General features: G+C 40.8%; 1 protein-coding gene across 12 annotated transcripts in view; it reads right to left on the minus strand.

Moving 5' to 3' along the window:
- SLC39A12 (solute carrier family 39 member 12) overlaps positions 1-16,325 on the minus strand; it is an 85,936-nt gene that overhangs the window by 57,570 nt on the left and 12,041 nt on the right. For 9 of the 12 annotated variants that reach the window (XM_086334143.1, XM_086334142.1, XM_086334151.1 and 6 more), the window contains 2 exons: positions 12,990-13,271; positions 5,202-5,511 (listed from right to left, as the gene is read on the minus strand). In XM_086334143.1, the coding sequence (XP_086190269.1) occupies positions 5,202-5,511; positions 12,990-13,271 (592 nt within the window). The remainder of the gene's footprint in view (positions 1-5,201; positions 5,512-12,989; positions 13,272-16,325) is intronic. The other 3 variants (XM_086334148.1, XM_086334147.1, XM_086334152.1) reach the window with 1 other exon arrangement.

Below are 16,325 nucleotides of genomic sequence, written 5' to 3' on the forward strand. Positions count from 1 at the left end.
ATTGACACAGAATAATTGAATAAATATAATGGTGAATTTCTTCAGATTTATTCATCTTCTTACTTGTAAAAATATATTTCTGGTATTTTCTAAATGTTACCATCAGTATTAGGAAAATGACAAGCTAGAGTTGCTACAATGTTTTATTTTAAATGGCCAGTTTAAAAAAAAATTGTTTTGAGACCTGCAAAGTAACCGGGAAAGTGGGACCCAGAGTTAGGCGAAAAAGCAGTCAATAAATATGCCCCTGAGATTTCCCAGATGTTGGATTTAACAGACAAAGACTTCAAAGCAGCGATCATAAGTATGTTCAAGGAACTAAAGAAAATAATATTTGAGAAATTAAAGGAAAGTATAAGAATAATAAGCTAACAAACAGCAACTTTTAATCAGGAGATCAAAATTATATAAAGTCTAAATGGAAATTCTGGACTAAAAGAATCAGTTCAGTTCAGTTCAGTTCAGTCACTCAGTCGTGTCCAACTCTTTGTGACCCCATGAACTGCAGCATGCCAGGCCTCCCTGTCCATCACCAACTCCCGGAGCTCACTCAGACTCACGTCCATCGAGTCAGCGATGCCATCCAGCCATCTCATCCTCTGTCGTCCCCTTCTCCTCCTCCCCCCAATTCCTCCCAGCATCAGAGTCTTTTCTAGAATAAGTGAAATGAAAAATTCACAGCAGCATGTTGGGATGGCAGAAAAAACAATTACTGAATTGAAGATAAATTAATAGAAATAATCTACTCTGAAGAACAGAAAGAGAAAAAAGAACAAGTCTCAGAGACCTATGGGAAACAGCGAGTACACTGACCTATATGCAATGGCAGTCACTTGGAGAGGAGAGAGAGAAAGAATTATAAAAAAAATTGAAGAAAATAATGGTTAAAAACATTCTCAATTTGATATAAAACCTTGATATACATTTTCAATAAGTTCATCAGACATCAAATAGGATAAATATAAAAACAAGTCAAATACAAAGCTATATCTTGAAAGTAGTAATGGAAAACTGACTCATCACATACAAAGGAGCATCAGTACAATTAACAGTTAACTTATCATCTTAACAATGGAGGCCAGAAAGTAGTGGAATAAGATATTCAAAATGCTGAGAGAAATAACTGTCAATTAAGAATTTAATACCCAGCATAACAACTCTTCAAAAACAAAAGTGAAATAAAATTATTCCCAGATAAACAATGAATGGTGAATTTTTTGACAGCAGACCTGTCTTACAAGAAAGACTAAGTGAAGTTATTTAGACTAAAAAGAAATGACCAGAATGGTAAATTGAGTCCACAGGAAGAAATAAAGAATACTAGAAATGTAAATATATGGATTAATATAAAAGACTGTAATAAATACTTTTTATCCTATGTTCTCTAAACTCAATGAGGAAACACTAGAAGCTTTTCTTTCAAGGTCAAAAACATGGTAAGGGTTCATTCTCAAAATACCCACCATTATATTGAGGTTATTAACTAATATAATCAGGTAACAAAGAAAATAGAGACACAAGAATTGAAAAACAAGACGCAAATCTATATCTATGATGGTATAATTATATATCTGAAAACTCTAAATAATTAGGGCAAAAATAAAATGAAAGATTTAATCATGGAGTGAGTTACAAAGTTAATCTAAAAAAAAAAATCACTAACCTTCATATGGACAAACAAAAATCCGTTAGAAGCTATAATGAAAGAAAGGACCCCAGTTAAGAGATACAAAAAGAAAGTTAAATGCCTAGGTATAAATGTACCAGGAAATGTCTAAAACCTATGTGAGGGAAACAATAAAAACACTCCACAAAATAGACATGTAAACATGAACAAATAGGAAGACATACTATGGGATTTAAAAATGTAACATCTTGTAAATATCATTTCTAAGTTCTTTTTTTTTTTCACAATTAGAATAATACTATCACAAGGTTTTTATCCCCCAGAATTTAACAATTAGGTGATATTTGTCAGTAAGAATGAACAAGCCAGGAAAACCCTGAAAAGAAGAGCAATGAAGAAGGCTAGATCTACCAGAAATTAAAATATACTATAAAGCTGGTACACATAAAACAGCAGAGTCCTGGCACATTTCTCCAACAAAAAAAAACTGCCACAAAATATAGTGGAGGGGAAGGGCATGACACCTTGAAAAAAACTTCAATGACATATCAATAATTCACATTTTATAGACCTTATTTAGATCCTAGTTCAATAAAAAATGAAAATATTTTTTAAAAGCTGAAAAATATGAACATTATAGAATCATTCACTTTTTTAGTTGTGATACTACTAATAGATGCTTTTTAAAAAAAGCCTTCTCTTCTAGAGATTCATACAGAAATACCAACAGGTTGATGATTTGCTTCAAAATAATCAAGTAATGAGCGCTGAAGAATTGATGTTTTGAACTGTGGTGTTGGAGAAGACTCTTGAGAGTCCCTTGGACTACAAGGAGATCAAATCAGTGAATTCTAAAGGAAATCAATCCTGAATATTCATTGGAAGGACTGATGCTGAAGTTGAACCTCCAATACTCTGGCCACCTGATGCAGAGAGCCAACTCATTGGAAAAGACCTGATGCTAAGAAGGATTGAAGGCAGGAGGAGAAGGGGATGACAGAGGACAAGATGGTTGGAGGGCATCACCAACTCAATGGACATGAGTCTGAGCAAGATCCAGGAGATGCTGAAGGACAGGGAAGCCTGGCGTGCTAGAGTCTGTGGGGTCGCAAACAGGCGGACTGAGCAAGTGAGCAACAATAATCAAGTAATGGGAGAGAATGGAGGAACATATAAAATAAGATAATCCAGATTGCTGTTGCTTGTTGAGGCAGGGACTGTGTACATGGGAGTTCATTGTTTTATTGTTTTTACTTTTATTTATATTTGACAATCTCTATAATAAAAACATTAAAAAAAACCCACGTAAAAGTAGCAAACTTTTGCTCCTCCTACTCCAAAATGCAGTCAGTGTCAGTAGGGCCCTAGCTCAGAGGCAGCTGTTAGAAAAAATGCCTCAGGGCCTCTGGAATAAGCATTTAATTGTACTGAGATGGGAGGGAATTCTGAGTTCTCAAATGCAAACGTGGCTGCTTTGTGCCCAAACGAGTGATACTGAACATCTGTCACAAACATTATGTGGGTTTTTTATCCCAGATCCATGATGGCTTCATGTGCAGACAGCTCGCCTTGATCTTACAGTACAGCTTGCCTCCAACCATATTCTGTACTCCAGTGTTGAGCCTTCAAAGTGGCACAAATTTTTATTTGAAAAGTGGAGTAATTGCATTCCTTTGGTTGACATGGAAACTGTCCTGCTAAAACTCAGTCATCCAAAATCTGAATTTCATAATCCCTGTTTCCCATATCAAAATCATTCTCAGCACAGCATGCTTTTCCCTGGTCTCTGTCCTAGTGATGACAGCTAGGAAACACAATTGACTGGTACTTCAGCTTTCATCTTAATGAAGATTTTTTTCCTTTTTTTTTTAATTAATTTTTAATTGAAGGATACACTGCTTTACAACATTGTATTGATTTCTGCCATACATCATTGTGAATCAACCATAGGAATACATATGTTCCCTCCCTCCAACCTCCCACCCATCCCACCTCTCCAGGTTGTCCTGGAGCACTGGTTTGAGCTCCCTGAGTCATACAGCAAATTCCCACTGGCCACCTATTTTACATATGGTAAAGCATATGTTTCCATGCTACTCTCTCCATTTGTCCCATCCTCTCCATCCCCCTCTGTGTTCACAAGTCAAATCAAGAGTCCTCAACCTTCAGGATCTAATGCCTGAAGTGGAGCTGAGGTTTAATAATAATAGAAATAAAGCGCACAACAGATGTAATGCCCTTGAATTATCCTTACATCATCCCCTTCCCCTGGTCCATGGAAAAACTCTCTTTCACGAAACAGTGCCTGGTGCCAGAAAGGTTGGGGACTGCTGGCTTTAAGCATATAAAATGAATTACAGAAAAACACATCTGTCATTCAATTGGTTACACAAACAAGTCAGGGAAAGTTCTGTGCAGATTTGGATGACTCTTAGCCCTTGATCCCTTTCAGAGTTGGAAGATTTATCTAGATCATGAGTGTGCTGCTGGCGTCTTGGAAAATTTGTATTTCTCTTCTGTGTTGTGACTTCCCAAGAGGAAATATGTTGGCAAAAGCACCAGCTATGAAGTGACACACCAAGTCCCCTTGGTGTGCCCAGAAAGCAGGGCGTTCTAATGCAGATGAAAAAATTAAGTCATTTCACTCTTAATGTCTTGTCGAGTACAAAGAAATGTGTGAAACACACATGCTGATTTCATTCCACGATGTCCTATTTTATTCTCAGATCCCTAAAATGCTGGCAGTCACAAATGTAGCCAGGCCGCATATTTTACAATGCTTTTGTTTAACACGACACGACTTACTTTTATGGTTCCAAGCAAACTGCTACCAAGCCTCTTGCAACATTTGGAATATCCTTTTATCCTTCTACACAAGCAGTCCCCAACCTTTTTGGCACTAAGGAGCAGTTTTGTGGAAGACAATTTTTCCAGGGACCAGGTGGCGGGGAGTTGGGAGGAAGAGAGGTGGGAGAGAGGGGGTGGTTTTGAAATGATTCAAACACATTACATTTATTGTGCATTTTATTTCTATTATTTTATTACATCAGGTCCTGAAATCATCAGGCATTAGATCCTGGAGGCTGGAGACCTTTGTTCTACAAGATACTTTGTCACCTATTGCCCAGCATTTTATACCAAAAGAGACAGTAGTACTAGGGTGCCCTCATTTGCAAAGTCACATCTGACTCTTAGTGACCCCACAGACTGTAGCCCACCAGGCTCCTCTACCCATGGGATTTCCCAGGTAAGAATATTGGAGTGGGTTGCCATTTCCTCCTCCAGGGTGTCTTCCCGACCCAGGAATCAAACTTGCATCTCCTGCATTGGCAGGCGGATTCTTTACCACTGAGCCACCCAGGACATCCCAATTAGTACTGGTAACAGATCATAAAAATCTTTCCTTTCAACTCCCTACCCACAATTTCATCATCCCTGCTCAAGGGTGCTGAGTTTTTGTTTTTGTTTTTTTTTTTGCCTTATCACCCCACAGATGTCATAGCATGCTTGCCCTGACAAGGCCCCCTGGGCTGTCTCACTACAAGCTGAGATAAAAAGGGTGTTTAAAACATACCTGAACAAACTCGGTCACCACAATGCTTCCACCTTTGTTTTTGGCACAGCTTATATTTAGTAGGCGTGACTTGGAAATGAAATTCATGAAAAGCATCTTTACCTGATAGGTGAAGAGTATTCGTACTATTCAAGGCACTGAAAATGTATTCTGTAAAATAGTCTGGGGGAGGCAAGTTTCTTTGTCCCAGACAAACACCTTGGAGGGACAAAGCAATGATTGTCGCTGCCAACTGAGGAAGAGTGTTTTCATCGGCACCATCACTGCTTAGGATTCCAGATTTTTTCTGCAGCACTTTGGTTTCCATACACTGAAATCAGACACAAAGTAAAAAGGAAACGTTAACTTCCGAAGCTATTCTGATTAGAAAATCTCTAGGGACTTCCCTGATGGTTCAGTTGTTGAAAATCTGCCTGCCAATGCAAAAGACACAGGTTCGATCCCTGGTCTGGGAAGATTCTACCTGCCATGGGGCAACTAAACTTGGGCATCACAGCTGCTGAGCCCCCAGGCCCTAAAGTCTGTGCCCCACAACATGATAAGTCACTGCAATGAGAAACCCACACGTGCACTGCAACAAAGACCCAGTACAGCCAAAAATAAATAAGAAAAAAAAAAAAGAAAGAAAAGAACATCTGGTGGCTCAGACCGTAAAGAATCCACCTGCAATGTGGGAGACCTGAGTTTGATCCCTGGGTTGGGAAGATCCCCTGGAGGAGGGCATGACAATCCACTCTTGCCTGGAGAATTCTATGGACAGAGAGACGTGATGGGCTACAGTTCATGGGGTTGTGAAGAGTGGAACACAGTTGAGCAACTAAACATAGCACAGTGCAGCCTAGCATCATTTTCTAGTCTCAGATAGAACTCTATCTGGAAAATATTTGTTTCTTTCATCTGCCATGACACTGAATTTTTCAACTCCCATCTCAGTGGTTCTTACCTATCTAATCTTTCTCATTATTCATCTAAAGATGCGTTTTCTCCAATGAGACTCTTGCCCTGACTACTTATGAAACAGGAGGGACATGACATAAACTGATTCGAATCAAATATGTCCAAGATGGTGGATGAGTCAACTTTCTCTAGAACTTGAGCCTCAGTATACACTCACTGTCACACTCAGCAAGTTGAGTGGCACACCCACAGTGGCCATGACAGTTCTAAGGCAGACCATAAAGGTCAAAAAGTGGGCAGTGGACCAATTCCTGGAAATTTCTACCCCTTCCCCAAAATAGCTGGACTACTCCTTCCATTCATTAGTCTATGAAATTACCCAGCCCTCTAAAAACTGACAACCCCACACCCTGGTGCCTACATTCTCAGATGGCCCACACTTTGGCATATGTTTTTCTCTAAATAAATCCACTTCTTAACTATCACTTTGTCTCTCACTGAATTCTTTCTGTGATGAGACCTCAAGAATCTGAGCTTCATTAGTCCTGAGAACAGGTGTGATCTCAATTAAAATACCATAGGTCTAAGTCCCAATCTGAGGTGCACAGTTTAACTTTCATCCTTTCAACTGGTGAACTGTTTTTCTCCAGCTTCAAGTACAGCCTGAAGGCTGGTAACACTCAAATCTATATTCCTGACCTTGACTTCAAGCTGACTCTGCTGTCTTATATGATCACAGAGCATGCTCCCTTTCATATCTGCCTTCAACTACTTGGTTCAGCTTCCTCCTTACCAACCAAAACTTACTCCAGCCATAGGCTAGTGATGACATGGATTCTCTTTTCGTTCCCAAAGAGAGGTTCTTTCCAACGGTAAGATATGAAGGGAAGAAGAAGGATCCAAAACAAAAATCTGGGTCATCAGCCATCTCACAATTTTTATAAATAATAAGTCAATCTACTAGCTGAATCAGTATCAAGTGGATGTGTGTGCATGTGTGTGTGCTCAATCACTCAGTTGTGTCCAACTCTTTGTGACCCCATGGACTGTATCCCACCAGGCTCCTCTATCCATGGAATTTTCCAGGCAAGAATACTGGAGTGGGTTGCCATTTCCCTCTCCAGGGGATCTTCCTGACCCAGCGACTGAACTCCTGTCTCCTGCATCTCCTGCATTCACAAGCAGATACGTTATTGCTGAGTATCCTGGCAAGAGGGGAGCATGGTGAAGGCCAAAAGTTTATTGGCATGTAATGGAGTTTGCCCTATATCCTAAAATCAACTGGAAGCCAAAGGAGAATTTTGAGCAAGGGATTGGCATAGGGCTACAGGTCTAGTGTGTTTTGATGAATTCACTCTGGCTACATGGTGGAGAACAAGTAGACTGGAAAGGGAGTCAGTGATTCCTAGAAGCACAGTTGGAAGACTATTACAGTAGCCCAGGTAAAAAACAGTGATGGTGATAATTGGAGAAAAGTCATCAGGCTATGACTATGCTATTTCAGGAGGAAATAGCAGTAGAACTTGGAGATATATTAGATATAAAGGTGGAAGAAAATTAGAAAATAAAATTTCTAGTTGGGCCTTTATCTGCTGACCTATGAAGTGACACATGAAGACTGGGTCTTGCTGGGTTGACTTATGGGTATTTGAAGTATGAGGTGCCTTTACCATATCCTTAAAGAAAAGATGCTGAATAGCTTATGTGGGTCTGGAGTTCACAGGAGTGTCTGGGATGGAGATACACTCTTGTGAGTCATCTTTAACTATAGATGTGCTACCCCAGAGGAAGCACAGGGAATGACGGGGGCTAAGATCATGCCTGAAAGAGCATTAATGCTTAAAATCTAGACACAGTGAACATAGGGCTGTTTTTGAATTGGCAGGTTTTTTTCCTCAGGTAAATAGTACGAGTGTTGCTAGATCATTTGGCAGTTCTATTTTTAATTTTTTGAGGAAGCTTCATTCTATTTTCCATAGTGGCTGCAGCGCTATAGGCAAGATATGGAAGAAACCTAAACATCCATTGATTGATGAATAGATAAAGAAGATGTGGTATATACATATACACCCGATGGCTCAGCAGGTAAAGAATCTGCCTGCAATGTAGCAGACACATGATATGCAGGTTTAATCCTTGGGTCAGGAAGATCCCCTGGAAGAAGAGATGGCAATCCACTCCAGTATTCTTGTTTGAAAAGTCCCATGGACAGAGGAGCCTAGTGGCCTACAGTCCATGGGGTCACAAAGAGTCAGACAACAACTGAGCATGTATGCATGTATACATATACAAAGGAACATAATGCAGCCAAAAAAAGAATGAAATCTTGCCATTTGCAACAAAATGGCATTATGCTAAGTGAAATAAATTAGGAGGCCAAAGACAAACACTATATAACCTCATTTATATATGGAATCTAAAAAACAAGTGAACCAAACAAAATGGAAACGAACTTATGGAAATAGAGAGCAAACTGATGGCTGTCCTAGGAGATGGAGTGGGAGATTGGGTGAAATAGGTACAGGGAAATAAGAGGTGCAACTTCAAGTTATAAAATAAATTATGGAGATAAAACATATAGCATAGGAATAAAAAAAAAATCTACACAGAGAAAGAGAGATGAGCCTGCATAGGTGAAAATGGGGGTCAGAGAGAAAGAAAAACAGGAATGTGCAGCATTACACAAGCCAAAGTAGAGACTATTTCATGAGCTACATAAGCAACATCAAAGAAAGGACAGGTTCAGGAATAGAAATAATTACTTTCCATTTTAATATTGAATTTCAAGGGCCAAGGAAATAGCCAATGGGGAATTTTGAAAGGCAGGTGTTTATATGAGTTGATGGCTCAAAAGAGAGATATGGACTGGTATGCAGCAGAACTGAAGGTCATCAGTGTTTGGGAGTCCTTGGCATTGTGTGAGTGAAGGGAGTGAAAGTCACTCAGTCGTGTCCAATTCTTTGTGACCCCATGGACTATACAGTCCATGGAATTCTCCAGACCAGAATACTGGAGTGGGTAGCCTTTCCCTTCTTGAGGGGAACTTCCCAACCCAGTTATCGAACCCAGGTCTCCCGCAATGCAGGCAGATTCTTTACCAGCTGAGCTACAAGGGAAGCCCAGCTTAAGGGATGGCAGGCCACATTCATCCTTCAAAGGAATAGCTGGACAAGTGAGAAGAAAACCAAGAGATGGCTGTGATGGAAATGGGAGGAAAAAACATGAAATGGGGGATGACAGAAATCAATGAGTGATGGGATTTCCCCAGTGGTCCCGTAGTTAAGACTTCACTTTTGAATGCAGGGGACACAGGTTCAATCTCCAGTCAGGGAACTAAAATCCTACATGCCATATTGTGTTAGTCTCTCAGTCGTGTCCAACTCTTTGCCATGGTGCCCCTCATGGCCCAACTTTGGTTTTCTCTCTCCTCACTATATTCTTGTTACTTGAGATGCACTCACAATGCCAAGCACTCCCAAACACTGATGACCTTCAATTCTGCTGCATATCAGTCCAGATTTTTCTTTTGAGCCATCCACTCATATACAGACAGACCTCATAGACTATAGCGTGCCAGGCTCCTCTGTCCATGGGATTCTCCAGGCAAGAATACTAGAGTGGGTTGCCATTTCCTTCTCCAGGGGATCTTCCCAACCCAGGGATCAAAACCACATCTCTTATGTCTCCTGCATTGGCTACATGCTGTGTGGTACATGTGAAAAAAAAAAAAAAAAGAAATCAATGAGAGAAAGAGAGCTTCATGGAGATGGGACTTGACTTCAAAAGTGAGAGCACAGAGCAGGACATAAATGGTTTAGAAATACCATGTACAAGAGTGTGAGGAGGAAGTATGTTCATCAAATGAGGAACTAAGGGGAGGTTTACTATGTCAATGTTGCCTTGTGATGCAGGACAATGGGGGAAAAGTGCTGATAAGATTTATTTACTGAAGTATATAGTTAATTTACACTATTGTGTTTAATTGTTTAATTTTTACTGTACAGCAAAGTGACTTAGTTATACACACACACACACACACACACACTCTTTTTCATATTCTTTTCCATTATGGTTTAGGGCGGGGGTCCCCTAAGCCCAGGCCACAAACAGGTAGGGGTTCATGGTCTGTTAGGAACTGGGCCACACGTGAAGAGGTGAGCAGTGAACAAAACTGGAAACATCTCCCACCTCCATCCATGGAAAAATTGTCTTCCACAAAACCAGTCCCTGGTGCCAGAAAGTCAGGGACTGCTGGTTTAGAGAACTGTATTCAATAGCCTGTCGGGTTTTTTTAAAGTCTGTAATTGGTGAGTTTGACAAGAGCCTATTCATAGCTATGGTGGGGAGCAGTGTGGAAGGCTAAGAGGCAGTTATCAAACTTTAAACAAATTTGGAGAAGTAGCCAGAAGACTCGTGAATGACAATAACAAGTTAAAATAGCAGAGTGTGTACAGCATAGAGGTGGGGTGGGTTTTTCATGGAAGCTGTAAAAGAGTAATCATCTCCAAGTGCCACTGAGGACAAAGGACGATTCTAAAGCTTGTATCCATCCCTGAAGTCCTTAGGATGTGGTCAAAAATATTTATGCTCCATATAAGAAGCAGGGTTAGTGGAAGACCAGGTACATTTACCATGGAAACAGCAAGAGCAGAAAGAACAGAGAGAGGTGGGTGCATTCAGACACTGAGTCAGGAAGATGAAACCGAGTAGGAAGAGAAGGAAGGACTAAAAGGATGTTTAGACTCTGGACCATTAGGGAAGGTGGCTAAAACAGGGTATGATGGAGTAAGGTTGTCTCTCTTAATGAGCTGGTGAAGGCTCAGCTGGAGCTGCTGTTAGTGGTGTGACTTAAGGAGATTGAGTCCTATGCAAACCAAGACCTGCTAGTCATTTTGGGCCTGGCTTGCCAGAACCTTCTGTGACCTTATATATTCCCTAGTCAGAGAGCAGCCTGCAGTGAGGTGCCAAAAGGCCTTCTGCAAAGTCCAGACTGACTGACTGACATCCTAGAGGAACCCAAGTCCAAGTGCATGAGCCACAGGACCCAGGATCTGGAGACAATCTCCTCCATGAGATAGTTCCAAGGTTCAGCACAGGGTTATGACTCATAAGTAGCTCAATTCTTCTTGACTCAACATAAGAATAAAGTAGATCTACATATAATATTGAAGTAGTTTATTCTGTTACAGGAATGTTTAATCTCATACACACACACTCAGAAACTCAGGTATTTGCAGTACACGTTGCATAACCAGAAGTCTGCATTAAATATATACACTCCATCTGCCTTTAAATGCTGGCTTTCCATTTGCATTTAGTATAGATCAAAAGACAGTAACACACAGGAGGCTAAAATCCCAGTGGCTAATTTGAACTGATCTTGTATTATATAGACAGATGTTGCACTGAGGAAATTTCTCTGTAGGGACACATCCCTATTTAAATAGAAAATTGAATTCTATAAAAAGAACCACATTTTCTCAATTGGAAATAGAAAAATATATAGCCAAAGTTTTGAGATTCATGTGATTTTGAGTTACTGAAATGACATCTACAAAGTTCTTAGTAAACTGTCTTTCCATTTGTTCTGCCAAATATGAGAGAAATTAAGCCTATTTACAGCAAATTGGAGGGTATGTTTTCTGGCATTAAGTTGCAGCATGATTGCACAGATACCTTTGAACTCCTAGAAACCAGAATTGAGGTCAAGAATTTAAATTTATCAATATATGTTGCCACAAAGTGAATGTTTGTGTCTTGCCCAAAATTCAAATGAAATCCTAACCTCCACAGTGATGGTATTAGGAAGTGAAGCTTTGGGGAGGTGATTAGATCATGAGGGTGGAACCCTCATGAATGGAATTAGTGCCCTTATATAACACCCCACAGGTCTCCCTTGCTCCTGCCACCATGTGAGGACACGAAGAAAAGATGACTTTCTGTGAACCAAAAAGTAGCCTCTCATCAGAGATGATACCAAATCTACCCAGCACTTCGATCTTCGACTTTCCAGTCTCCAGAAGTGTGAGAATAAATTTCTGTTGTTTGTAAGCCACCCAGTTTATGACACTTATATTATATCAGCCCAGATGGACTGAGACACATGTCAATTAATAATTCAAGAGGAAAAAAAACACATCCTGCCACACTCTTCAAAATGTGCTGGTGGCTCCTTAATTAATTCTTTAAGAAAATATGGCTTAAAAGAGTTCATGTTCAGAGAATGTTATCAGCTCAAACTTTCCACCACAAAGCAGAAAGCAAAAAGGTAACTGAAAGGTCAGCTTTTACTGGAATAGTAATGAGGCAACAAGATGCTTGTTTCCTAAGAGTGGGAGCTGTAAGAGAAGAAGAGACTTGGGACCGCTGAATATATGCAGCACCAATCAAAAGCCACAAAAGAGATAATGTCTGTGCTGACTGTCATGAATAAGGCTTTTTGCAAGCTGCATCCTCAGGGAAATAACTAATAATAAATTCATCCCTTCCCAACTCTTACTACCTTCTCTTTCTCTCACCAGAAGGCAAGGCAGATAGACACACTGCAATCACTGCTAGAGTTCAGTCCTTGGAGACTGATCAAAAGCCATGAATCACATTCACTGTAGTGCTCAGGGGGACTCAGAATAGAACTGCCTTGTTACTTGGCCTGTCTGCCCACCCTTCTACCCAGCTTCTGGCTACAACTCATCTGACAACTGATTAATTGTTACATTCCCCCCTTCAGACTCAGAATTTTAAATTATGTTACAACATCCCATCACTAAAAACCACAACTACTTACCTCTCTAAGAAGTTTTTGAGCATCTTACAAATATATTAGTGACAAAAAGTCATGCTCTGAGACTGTATCTTAGCAGCAGATCTAGTTAGCAATTCTGACTTTCTTACCTGGTTTCTGGAAGTGTCAAAGTACTGCCTGGTGAAAGCCAGGATATCTTCTGTCTCATTCTGTGAAAGGAAATAGGAGTCCTCATCCTGCCTGAGGCTGAGAAGGCTGTGCAGGTAAAATGTATACTCCTTATTACTCATGTTGAGCTTAGAAGAACAAATCTCTTCCTGATGAATGATGTAATAGAGGAGGAGAAGAGAAACTCGCTGGATCACTTCCTCTTTGAGCTGATCCTCGAAATCTCCTCCAGCTATTAGTAACAGGGCATCCGGTTCAAAGCACTGTGCAAAAATTAATAAATAAAAATAAACAGAAAGCTTGACAAATAGTCCCAGAACATTAACCACCACAGAGTCTCTGATGCTTATTATTTTATGAATAGGAAGGAAAAGTGGGCAGCCTCAATAGCCTAATTCAAGTAAGACAGTCAGGGTTGAACTTTTATATAAGGAAGCTCTCCCAGGAAGTCCTTATTTCCTAAATGCAGTCTTTCTGTCTTCAACTATGGTAACACAAGCTGTCAATTTGCTGCCTTGATTCAAACCAGATGACTCTGGCTCTTAAAGTGATGCCCCATTGCATTTAGAATGAAATTCAAGTCCTTATAATTTTCTCCTCAGTCTGGCTTCTACCTACCCTATCTAGCCAACTTCATCTTATCCTCTCTCGACTGCTCTCACTTCACTTCTGCTTCTGTGACTTTCTGTCAGTTCCACCAGGCTCTATCCCACTTGATTTCTTGAGTCTCAGCTTCAAGGGCCAGCTCCTCCGGGATGCCTTCCTAGATACCCTGTCCAAAGTTGGAAGTCCCCATCCCTGCCCTGTGCTCTCTAGCACAGTGCTATTCAATAGAAATACAATGCAAGCTACAAGTGCTAGGCACACTTTAAATTTTCTGGTAACCACACATTTTGTTTTGGCTGTGCTGGGTCTTCATTGCAGTGCATGGGGGTTTCTCCAGCTCTGGAGCATGGACAGGCTCTACAGCATGTGGACTCAGCAGTTGTGGCAAATGGGCTTCTCTACTTGGGGTACACAGACTTATTTGCCCCATGGCGTGTGGGATCTTAGTTCCCTATATTGGAGGGTAGATTTTAAACTACTGGACCGCTATGGAAGTCCCAAGTAGCCACCTTTTAAAGCATAAAAGAAATAAATGAAATTAATGTGAATAATACATTTTATTGCAAGATACACATATATGCAAGATACGATCATTTCAACACACAATCAGAATTCTAAAAGGTATCAATGTGCTAGTTGACATTCTTTTTGTCACACTAAATCTTTGAAATCTGCTGTGTGGTTTACGCTGACCAGTATATCTCAGGTGGGATGAGCCACATATTAGGGGCCTAACAGGCTGAGGCAGCTAATGGCAGCTCTAGCATTCACGTTTTTGTTTTTTCATTTTTTCATGGAACTAGACTTCTAAGATTAATTTGTCTGCTTGTTTATTTTCTATTTCCCCTTGATAACAACTTGGCCACTAAGGCTGGATTTTGTCTGCTTTGTGCATAGCTCTATCCTCGGTCTCTAGCACTATGATGACACTTAAGAAGAATGAAAATGGAATATGTGTGCTCAGTTGCTCAGTCGTGTCTGACCCTGTGACTCTTTGGACTGTAGCCTGCCAGGCTCCTCTGTCCATGGGATTTTTCAGACAAGAATACTGGAGTGGGTTGCCGTTTCATTCTCCAGGGGAATCCTTCCAACCCAGGGATTGAACTCATGTCTCTTACGTCTTCTGTATTGGCAGGTGGGTTCCTTACCACTAGTGTCATCTAGTGGGTACCATCTGCTTCCCCATTATCCCACCTAAGACAGCTGATGTCAGTACCCTTCTGAGACTCAATCACTGCACCCTGCTGTTAACAGAGAGGTTGGTGGTTTGAGAATTACTAAAAATGTTTCCACCATGCTTTGTTTCACAAGCCACAGACAGATGCCTGGCTTGTCTGATCAAGAAGTTTACTTGACAGAGGAAGGTGTTTGGAGAAATGTGTTGAGACAGTGAGAAAAAGAAAGACACATAGGTTGTGGAAGAGAAGCTTTCCAAGCAAGACGAGAACTGTCTTTCTTCAAAGACACTCGAGGAGCTTCTGGGAACACTCCCAGGATCCAAGAAGCAGTCCATGACATGGCACCAGCCTCAGAGTGAAGGCATTAGGTAATACCTATCTCGAGCCCCAGGGGAGCTGTCCCACTGTGGGATAATCTACTCTAACATCTTTGAATCTGTTCTCTGAGGTGGAAGTTTCAGGGGATCTAATTCCATGTCTGCTGTGCATCCCACTGGGTAACATCTGGAAAATACCATCTGAGTCAGAAAGAAACATGTCATCCATCTGTAAAGCAAAGCATTAATCACATTCTTCACAAGCCAGGCAGATTCCAAGCTCTCCCCAACTCAACTGTGAGGGGCCAAGAACTCAGCAAACAGGCGCAGGCTTCTCAATGAGACCAACTCTGAATGTCAAGGTTAAACAAACCACCAAAACCACACCAGCCCTTTTCTGTTCCCTAATCAGCCCTAGAGAAAAGTCCATGGGCCAGTAGCTATTGTATGGGGCTGACACCAGGACCCAGGGAGGTGAGTCAGATGAATCCTTCTTTGGACCAAATAACCTCCTGAAACTAGAATATCGGTAAAACTATTGGTCATACAGCTACCATTTACTGGAAGCCATGTGTCCAAGACAGAGCTAAGCACCTTCCATACTGAGTCATTCCTCAGTGTATAAGTCTCCTGGTTTCTGGAAAAGGTGTTGGATAATCAATTTTTCAAAGGGGGGAAACATTGCATCATTTTAAATGGAAAAACAAAATGTGCCCAGTTTATATCATTATCCACCAAATATTTCTGCACAATAGACAGCATTCAGAATACTAATTGACCAATTATTTAATGTATAATGAGTTAATAGGTATATTTATATGCAGTATGCAAAGATTTAAATATGCACAGAATTAAGTATGAACTAAATTTTTCTTTCTATAGCAAGAGTCGTGTCTGACTCTGTGCGACCCCATAGACGGCAACCCACCAGGCTCTCCCGTCCCTGGGATTCTCCAGGCAAGAACACTGGAGTGGGTTGCCACTGCCTTCTCCGAAATTTTTCCTTCTCCATTGCGTGAAAGTAAAAAGTGAAAGTAAAGTTGCTCAGTCATTTCCGACTCTTAGCGACCCCATGGACTGCAGCCTACCAGGCTCCTCCATCCATGGGATTTTCCAGGCAAGAGTACTGGAGTGGGTTGCCACTGCCTTCTCCGAAATTTTTCCTTCTATGAGGAAGAATACCCTTAGTATATGTGTAAGCCAAGTTTAAGAGAGG

Source organism: Bos grunniens, chromosome 13 (genome assembly GCF_055505025.1).
Source record: "Bos grunniens cultivar Pamir isolate PY7600 chromosome 13, Bosgru_T2T1.0, whole genome shotgun sequence".
In the NCBI taxonomy this organism is placed as follows: domain Eukaryota; kingdom Metazoa; phylum Chordata; class Mammalia; order Artiodactyla; family Bovidae; genus Bos; species Bos grunniens.